At 35.5% G+C, this 10,515-nt stretch overlaps 1 protein-coding gene across 1 annotated transcript in view; it reads left to right on the forward strand.

Annotated features, from left to right (window-relative positions):
• The first annotated feature begins 4,860 nt into the window (after positions 1-4,860).
• The window catches only part of LOC138716387 (nuclear protein AMMECR1), a 30,813-nt gene continuing 25,158 nt past the window's right edge, over positions 4,861-10,515 (forward strand). Inside the window, exons 1-3 of the mRNA XM_069849421.1 lie at positions 4,861-5,068; positions 5,487-5,597; positions 6,135-6,340. Of these exons, the coding sequence (XP_069705522.1) occupies positions 4,863-5,068; positions 5,487-5,597; positions 6,135-6,340 (523 nt within the window). The 5' untranslated portion in view covers positions 4,861-4,862. The remainder of the gene's footprint in view (positions 5,069-5,486; positions 5,598-6,134; positions 6,341-10,515) is intronic.

A 10,515-nucleotide genomic window follows, 5' to 3' on the forward strand; every position in this document is an offset into this window, starting at 1 on the left:
TCTCCTAGCTTCACATCATAATTGTAATACAAGTTCACAGCACAATCTGTTGCTATCAATACCACGTCATCAGACATCTCTATACTCAAGTTCTTTCTCAATAGCCATGACCCGCTCCCGGAATTCGCTGCCACTAGAAATCAGGGGCAGTCTTAGTCCTCAGTTTTTTAAAATTAGGTTATTTAGAAATATTTTAATTGCACAGAAATAGTTTTTTGGAAGTATAATTTTTTATTTATTTTTTATTGTTATAATTATTTTTTAATATTGTCATTACTATGTATTTCCAATTCACTAATATCTAGGTAATTGTCATTGTTTGAATGTCACCCATACTGATTATACTAATTATACTATTTCTTTAGTTGTGTGATTATATTCATATGTATTAATTATTTTTTAAGTTAATATTTGTATACCCGGAATGTATTTTCCTGTTTGTTATTATATTCAAATGTATTCAATCTTGTTTTTCTACTTTATTTATTATTTTTTTTTAAGTTAATGCTTGTATACCGGTATGTATTTTCCTGTATGTGTTTTGAGCCTGGTTGAGTGGAAGAGAAGGCCTGATGGCCTTAGCTCTGCCAGGGAAATAAACTATTATTTATTTATTTATTTATTTATTTATCCACGACTGGTATCTGAACTGGTCTTTATTTCATTGTCCTTAGCAACCTAAACAATGTTTTCATTACCAGCACTAAATTAAAAGTTTTTAATTCACGTTTTCCCATGACAACCAACACATTAGCAACCATAAAATCCATACATTCATTCATTTATAACTTCTTCAGAAAAAACACATTACAAAGAAAAGTCGTACAATTTAAAATTAAATTTAGATACCAGTAATGGATAAAATATTGTATAGCACGCGAGGATAAACATATTTTATGCGCTCGTGGAAGTTATCTACTCGCGCATAAAATCTAATTTTACTCTCTTATACTATAAACTACTATTAAAAAAGGTAAAGGTATCCGCGTAACATGCCATGAAGGCACTTGGGGGGCATCGAGGTAGAGCCCCATGCTTTCCATGACCTCGGCACTAGAATGAGGTGGTGTGGTCGGCACCACGCTCTGGCCGCCTTTTACCCCCGGGAAAGACCCGGTACTCAATTTTATAGGAGGCTGAGTGAACCTCGGGGCCGTTCTGAAAGTTTGGCAACGAGAAAAAATCCTGTCACCACCTGGGATCGAACCCCGGACCTTCCAGTCCGTAGCCAGCTGCTCTACCAACTGAGCTACCATTACTTGTTCATTTGTTATTATTTATTTATTTATTTATTTATTCATTTATTTATTTTACTTACTTACTTACTTACTTACTTACTTACTTACTTACTTACTTACTTACTTACTTACTTACTTACTTACTTACTTACTTACTTACTTACTTATTCATTCATTTCAATTACTGATTTAATTCATTCATTCATTTCATTACCGAGTTAAAGAGATGATAGAGACAGGATTTTGTAAAAGGTTCGGCGGAATTTCCGTTATTATGCTGTAATAGGAAGTACAACCCCAGTGACGAGGAAGGGTAGCGAACGGATCGGAACATGACTCGCTGTCAAGAAGTTTGAAGTTCGTGACAAGTTTTCCGATCCCGACTCGAACTGCATCAGGTCAGTCAATGACCTTTCGAGCGTCACATCGACCCAGCAGTCAAAGTTTAACTAAAACTAAGTTTAGCGATTATAACTCGACACGTAGATATTGTACCACAAATCCGATGTACAGTACAATGATTTGTCCCTTAGTCGCCTGGCATCATAATCCCTCAAGATATATTTATTTCAGCTCGGAGATTTACAATTTTCTCAAAGCAATTACAGAATGATCTAATTCGAGCAAATCGATACTGATATGTTGCTAAAAATATGTTTTTGTGTCTAGAATTGAATTGAAACAAAGTTATATTAACGACCACAATGTATGCAACGGCTAACCTGCAGATCTAAAGCTGTGTTAAGATGAGAAGGTACTGCCTATCTCGACAATGTTAATTTCATGAAGTTTGGGTGCACGTTACTCAAAAACTGTTAAAGATATCTAAACAAGATTTTCAGGGAATGTTTTTACATTCTTAATCTTTAATAATACCTGCTACAAATTGAAGAATATTAGATAGATATTTGTCATGAACATTTATATTAGTTATGGTGTACCACAACTTATGTATACGGGTTTCACCATAACTTTCTATTACATATACCTACAATTAGCATGCAATCCCGACAGCCTGTTAAACTAATAACTCATCTACTCCCTCTATAAACTTAACTCCAAACAGTCCATTTCCATTGAAGAATATTAATAGGAGTTGAGATACAATTTTTTTTAATTCCAAAAATATTTAGGCTAAAATTGAACATCAATATTTGAAAAAATATATATATATATTTCCACGAATGTCATAGCAAAATCTATAGCTATTTTAGTTTTATGGGAGTCTTTTTGATCTGGTCAATGCAGATAAAAATTTTCACATGGCACTGCTTTCTTTTTTAGCAAATATGAAGAAAAAAATCATGCTCCCAACTATCTTGAAAAACTCTCCCCTCTTCCAGTTTTTTTTTCCTTTCGAATAAACACCAGCCATTATTAAACACTGCACTGCAATAAATTTACCACTATCAATTAACTGTTCAATTGAATAGGAGTAACAATAACCGAGTATTCAGTCGCTTGTTCATAGAAACCACCCCATGTTCCGTCGGACCCCGGCCACCTAGTCACCCATAATGAGTGCACCTCTGTACATAGTGTTGGACACTGTGCCACTGTCACATATTCTGTGACACAGTACATGAGGGTAGCCCATCAAAGGAGAACAGAGAGGTAGAACTAAAACTGAGAAGGATTCAATCCGGCATCGGAATTTGAATCCGGTGTGGCGTAGTGGATGAACCATTAGCACGTAGAGCTGAAAACCCGGGTTCGAATCCTGGTGCCGGAGAGAATTTTTTTCCGTTCTACTCATTCTTCACCAAATGGTAATGCAGTATTCCTGCACGGAAATATCATATGTATCTCGGTACATCATATTAATATTTATTAAAATTGTTTATGCTCGACCATGTCGAAATGTAGTAATTATACACCTGGTAGCAGTCGTTTAATGCATGTCATTAAAGTACACCTATTCATTAAAGTTCAGTTTTCGATTATTCTCGGATATGCAATCGAAAGACGAGGGAAACGTCACGGAGGCTGGAAATCCAATACTGTCGCAGAAGGTTATGTTCTGTTACTATAATAATTAGCGTTAATTGTAAATAATATTCAAATAAATTCACTTTGTCATCTCGTTTTTCAATTCTAAATCAATTTCCAGGTTATACATTCTCTGCATTACATCAAGGTCAATGACATTATTGTTCCTCGGAAAAAATCAATACTTTCGCTTCTGCGCACATCTCACAATTTCGAGCTATGAGCAAGGTCACTTCCGATCTTCTGTCAGATACAAATAAAATGAATATTTCTCAATAATTTCAAGTTAGAAATATGGTCGAGCATAAAAAGTCGTATGAAACTTGCCTATAATGGTAATTAAGACGCTCGTATGAAAATTATGAAACTCTCTTGCGCTCGTCTCATAAACAAACATACTTGCGTCTTAATTATAGGTCTCGCAGTCACGGATTACCGACGGAAGAAATGCGAATCAAACACTGCGACAAGGAAGAGCGGGCAAGAGGAAAGGTCACGAGATAACTTGAATGATATTCAAGAGTACAGTCGGAAGAGAAATGACATCGATAGAATCAGTCTTGCGTTGTGATAGTTACATTACGACTTTAGTTCGTTCCATTGCATGTGAATGCGTGTCTTGTATCGCACGGTATTATTATTTCATTCGTAAACATATGTTGCGCGTTTAATTAGCTTCGAATTTTTCTCTTGCTACGTTCTTTATTTCCACAGCGATGTCTTTATTTGTTCATCTTCTTGGAAGAGACAGTACTTCCATCGGCTCGCATCTCTCCTCCCTCGGCGTGCCTACATACACACGTCAAAACATACAGCAACGCCACCATTGGTTTTCGGTAATCGTTTCTTGCGCGAGCTATACTATCATTATAGGCTGGTTGCATAATGTACTATTACAATTTACATTACCTACATTTTAAATTATTATTATTATTATTATTATTATTATTATTATTATTATTATTATTATTAGTTCCGCCGTCTTGACTTAGTGGGTACTAGATGGCGTACGCGTTTCTCATTCAAGTGGTCCTTGGTTCGATTCCTAATATGTCCACGAGATTGGGTAGTTGTCCCTTGTTGTGTAATGTTAATGTTCTCTGCGCATTGGTCCTGTGTTGTGCTGATCACGCGATTAGGGATGCCTGCAATGTGAGGTGGGCTTGTCTTCAGACTCGGTCCAAAGAAACACACTTTCCTACACAGCGCTGGGTTATAAGTCTATATCAAAAAGGGAGATGAAATTTTACAGACGAAGAAGGAAAGTGAAAAGTAAGAAACAAACAAACAAACAAACAAAGGAAGCAAAGTCATCATCATCATCATCATCATAATGGTTATTATTGGCTTGTTGCTATTTCTTCTCAATGAGTTGGCATCTTATATGTCTATGACAATAAAACGTGATAAAACTGTATAATCCCCATGGTAACTTTGTCAATTACTAACGTCAGCTAAAATATTGTGACCATGGTATCTCAAAATTGGCATGGTTTGTTGAAGGTAATGCTGCACATATAGTATCCAAGAGACACTGGTTTACGATCAGCTGATTTAGTCGAATAGTGCTGCCATCTTTGAAGGCGCTTCTTGAAACGCGCTGTAGCATTTTCATTGTTATTTCTGTGGGTAAAGATGGCCGCTGGATGTTGCGGAACGAAGAAGCAGAAGCTGAACAATTCTACCAGTATAACGTGTAATGGCACTTCGCTTATTCCAAATGGCGTGCGAAATGGAATGGTTGCACATCCAGAAATGTGCTTCTTCTGTTTTGATGTATTATACTGCCATCTGCACAGCTTGGATCCACCAAAAACTCCAAACTTCTGCAACGATCCATAGTGAGTAGTTGTTTTCAGTATCAAATTTCATTGCGTGTGCGTGATGATGGTTTCATTGATTTAATTTAACCGAAGCATGCATTGATTATTTTTTTGTTTTTGAACAAAATATTGTGGTATATGTGTCGGAACAGAAAAGTAGAGGAAATAATGTAATTTACAGCTATTTGTTTCTGATTTAATATGGTATGCTTCAGGGAAAGTGGGTCACTTATTTTTTCAAGGTTAAAACCGAATTAGTTTCTTTGTCTTTATCTAAAGCCGTTGTCAAGGTTGAGAAAATTATATAAACATTTGTCTCACATCATAATTTTTTAAAAGTGAACTATGTGTATAAATTACACATATTATACAAAAAAAGAAAATGAATTTAATGTTTATTTTTAATTGGACTTTCTCGCTGTTTTTCACTTTACAGCCCCCTGTTTGTGACATGGAAGATTGGAAAGGACAGGCGGTTGCGAGGCTGTATAGGCACTTTTAATGCTATGAACCTCCACTGTGGATTGCGCGAGTATGCGGTTACCAGGTGAGCAGGGCTCTTGGACTGGTTTCCCCACCGGTCTGATGGACATGACACTGCTCTCCTTTTTGTACCCATCCTTCATCGTATCCTCAAAATTCTTGTTTTTCTCATGTACATACACAAGAAAGGCAAGCAGACAAACTGTCCACCAAAACTGTATGCATGTGGGAAACCAGCGAGAGTTCTGTAATAGACATTTTTTTTTCACCATTGATATGGAGGTGACGTAGTTTTAAAGGTGTTCCATGCAGCCTTGTAGCATGCCTGGCTTATATTATCTGCACATTATAACAAATCAAGCAGTGGAAGACATGGAATGTACACCTAGTCACCTAGATGCTGATCGGCAGGAGCCACTACATTTTGCATCATTGAGTAACCTAGATAAGCAGCATTAAAATTATGTTTACTGTATGGGGATTCGGGGGAGTTTAGAGTATTATGATACAATCAAATTTTGCTTGCAAAGTTCTTGCACTTTATTTTTGTACATGATAAATATGTGTGACTAATACCTTCCTTGCTTTTTCTGTGTGGAAGTGCATTCAAGGACTCGCGGTTCAGCCCTATTACTCGTGATGAGTTCTCCAAGCTCCATGTGTCAGTGTCGATACTTCGTCATTTTGAAGATGGATCGGACTACCTGGACTGGGAAGTGGGTGTTCATGGAATTCGGATAGAGTTTCACAATGAAAAAGGCAGTAAACGCACTGCTACCTATCTTCCAGAAGTAGCACCCGAGCAAGGTAAAAAAAAAGGTTATGATTTAAGTTGAGTATAGTATTTCAATAGTTTAGATCTCTTAAAAGTTTATTTCAGAAGACTGTAGTACACTGTACAGTTAGTCTTATGCGTTAGCTAGTGATTTTTGTTCCTAGGTTAACTTTTAATTAAAATGTGGATTGCTGACTAAATACTTAAATGATATGCGATATTAGTGGAAGTTAAAATAATTTTAAGATTTGCGTATTATTACTTGAATGAAATGCAACTAGTCTAAATGTTCTATTTTCAAACAATTTTTTTTATTCTACACAAGAACTAGACCAAATGAGACACCATTTTTTTCTTTAACACTTACGTACTACAAGTAATATAGAATTATAGACTACTAAGCACGTGGTTTTATTTTTTGGCACCCACAGAATAACCTAGAACTATTCACCAGGGGTACATAGTAATGAATGGATGTATCACCGCCATAATGGTACATGCTGATGAGACATACAATTTAAGTGCATAAGTTTGCTCAAGAGGTTCAGGTGGAAATGTCTGGACATTCAATGTTTGGGGGCCAGGACCGCACCGGCAAGAAAGCATTTTCAATGCCGGTGAAGATGCAAATTTCTGGACAGTGGTTGTTAGAGGCCAGGAGCATTTTTAATGCCAGTGGAAGTGGAAATTTCTGGACAATGTGTGTTTGGAGGCCTGCACTACACCAGCAAGAAAGTATTTTCAATGCCGGTGAAGATGCAAATTTCTGGACAGTGGATGTTTGGTGGCCAACACTACACCAGCAAGAAAGCATTTTTAGTACTAGTGGAAGTTGGAAATTTCTGGACAGTGGATGTTTGATGGCCTGCACTACACCACCAAGAAAGCATTTTTAATGCTAGTGGAAGTGGAAATTTCTGGACAGGGGATGTTTGGGGGCCTACACTACACGAGCAAGAAAGTATTTTCAATGCCAGTGAAGATGCATATTTCTGGACAGTGGATGTTTGAAGGCCTACACTACACCAGCAAGAAAGCATTTTTAGTGCTAGTGGAAGTTGGAAATTTCTGGACAGTGGATGTTTGGTGACCTGCACTACACCGACAAAAAAGCATTTTTAGTGCTAGTGGAAGTTGGAAATTTCTGTACAGTGGATGTTTGGTGGCCTGACTATACCAGCAAGAAAGCATTTTTAGTGTAGTGGAAGTTGGAAATTCCTGTACTGTGGATGTTTGGTGGCCTGCACTACACCAGCAAGAAAGCATTTTTAGTGCTAGTGGAAGTTGGAAATTTCTGTACAGTGGATGTTTGGTGGCCTGCACTATCAGCAAGAAAGCATTTTTAGTGGTAGTGGAAGTGGAAATTTCTGTACAGTGGATGTTTGGTGGCCTGCACTATCAGCAAGAAAGCATTTTTAGTGGTAGTGGAAGTTGGAAATTTCTGTACAGTGGATGTTTGGTGGCCTGCACTATCAGCAAGAAAGCATTTTTAGTGGTAGTGGAAGTTGGAAATTTCTGTACAGTGGATGTTTGGTGGCCTGCACTATCAGCAAGAAAGCATTTTTAGTGGTAGTGGAAGTGGAAATTTCTGGACAGTGGATGTTTGGGGACCTGGACTGCACCAGCAAGAAAGCATTTTTAATGATAGTGGAAGTGAAAATTTCAAAACAGTGAGTGTTAGGGAGCCTGCACTATACCAGCAAGAAAGCATTTTTAGTGGTAGCGGAAATTTCTGGGCAGTAGGTGTTTGGTGGTCTGCACTACACCAGCAAGAAAGCATTTCTAGTTCCAGTGAAGACAGAGGTTATTGTCGAAGGAAATCATATTTCGTCATAATTAAGCCTAACAATCTTGTTTTACATTGAAATGGTGATCCATTCGCTCGTGATGTGTGATGTGGACAATACGGCGGTTATAGATACATTCATTTATTACTATGTACAGCAGTGAAAAATTCTAGATTATTCTGTGAAAATTATTGGGTGTTGGAAAGTAAAACCATACGCTTAGTAGCAATAGGCAGAAATAACTGGCTATTTTGATGACCGTTTATTTTCATAATGTTAACTGGTTAATTAGGAGTTATTTTTGCTTGTCGGTTTAAACTCATACCTGGTTAGTTTCATCAATAACTAATGATCAGGTTATTTATTAAATTATGTGCTAAATCAAATACATTTTAAGTGTATCTCAAATGTCATTCGATCATTCTTTTTATTTATACTCTCGATGTAAAACAATTGTCTCCAGAGCCATTTCTAGACGAGATATGGGTTCCTGCTTTATCTTACTTCATCTGTCCCTAGATGACAAAACAAGATTCGACTAACTTAATCGCTGACTTTCTGTGATTGGTTTATGTAAATGTGTGGATATTGGAGCAATTCAAATGGCGAGAAATTTTGACTTCAATATTTATTGATTATAGAAAAATAGATTGCTTGTTGGAATGTGTCATAATCAATATTACTAGTGTAAAAATTTTGTAATTATATAATTTTATTTTAGTTTTTATTTGTCTTATCTATAACCTTAATATGTGTGAAATAATTAACTAAATCGTATGTAAGCCCTACTGAAATTTCTTAAGCTCTCATTGTTTCTTGTGTTTTCTTTATGGACATCTTTGACTATCTTTAACATCTAATAATGTCATTTTAACTTTCTTCCATTTGGTACACAGTTGATTGTAAATTGTTCTTTGATGTCTATTGGCAATTAATCTCTCATTTTGTTTTCCTGACTGATATTCCTACTTTAAAAGACACTTTTTTTTTCAAACTGTTAACCAGTTTTTTTTTTTTTGTCAGTTAATCCTCTTCAGGTTAAATTAATTTTAAAATAACCTGTTAGCCAATAACAGGTTATTTTCGAAGAACCTTCCAACTTGGTATGATTCGTAGTACGCAATTGTTAAAGAAAAAATGATGCTCCTTTGGTCTAGTTCTTCTGTAGAATTAGTATTTTTTTTTTTTTTTTTTTACTGTAAAATGATCCAATGTCTGAGCATAACAGAAAGTGCATTATTAGTTTCAGAAAAGTATGCCGAACGTTTTCTTACAATTTCCTTCTTCCAACTGTTTTTTTTTTAATCTCTGTTTATGCAACAATCATAAAATAATCTCCAGATATTATTCTAACTATAGGTCTAATTATACAAAGTGAAGGGATGTATATAAGCATTAATGTGTTTTCTGGACATTTTTGTGTTCTTAATGTTAAATAACTTTTAATTTGAAAGTAAATACCACAAAAATGAAGTTGTAGTGTATATGATAACAGTAACTCTAATATGGCATTTGGGATATTCCTTATATAATCGTATGTGATACTGACATTTCTGTTCATCGAGGTTTGAACTGAACATGGATAAATAAGTTCTTCGCTGTGATTGAAGTCCTAATGATGGCATTCGGCAGGAGCAGACTGTGAGTTTGTGTGGCTATAATAAAAACTATGAACATTGATCTATTACTAGACTTATGATTAAAGTTGGGACAACATATACAGTATATTAGTTCACCTCGTGGTTTTCTTGTGATAAACCTCGATTAATTTTATTATTTTTTAACAAGAATTAAAGTTTACTGAGAAACTGTGATACATTCTTCCCTAATTATATTTAATATACATCTTATTTGTATTCGTTTACAATATATGTATGCTGTTGCATATTTTTAAACAGTTTTCTTGTACATATGTTATCAGAATGACTCTTTCACAGATTTAGAAAGACCTATTAATCATTTTATGGGGTAAAAACGTAACAAGAAACATAGAAATCTGGGGCTGCTAATTGTTTAGTAAAGTTAAGATTGCGGGAAGAAGACAGACTGAAGTACCCTAATTTCTAAATTTCCAGAGAGAAAAAAATTGTTAAGATTACTTGAATCATAATTTATCATCTGAGATCCTTGATTATTCATGCTTTATTTTCTTTTATTTTATTTTTTGAATGCATTAATACATTAGACTAAAGGAAACAGATGACTGACAGATGGAGCTGCGCCAAATTCCATATTTTTCTGTATTCATCTTTGTGTATTGCTCAATGAAGGAATCCATCACGTTGCTTTAATGAAGTTACGTCAATTCAGAGTATTTTAAAATGTAAATATGCAACATAGTGACAAATTCAGTATAGGGAAGAATGAGTAGAGATTTTCTATCAAAATTTGTTTCATTTAGATTCATCGTGACTAGAGAG

This window comes from Periplaneta americana, chromosome 16, assembly GCF_040183065.1.
Source record: "Periplaneta americana isolate PAMFEO1 chromosome 16, P.americana_PAMFEO1_priV1, whole genome shotgun sequence".
Lineage (NCBI taxonomy): Eukaryota > Metazoa > Arthropoda > Insecta > Blattodea > Blattidae > Periplaneta > Periplaneta americana.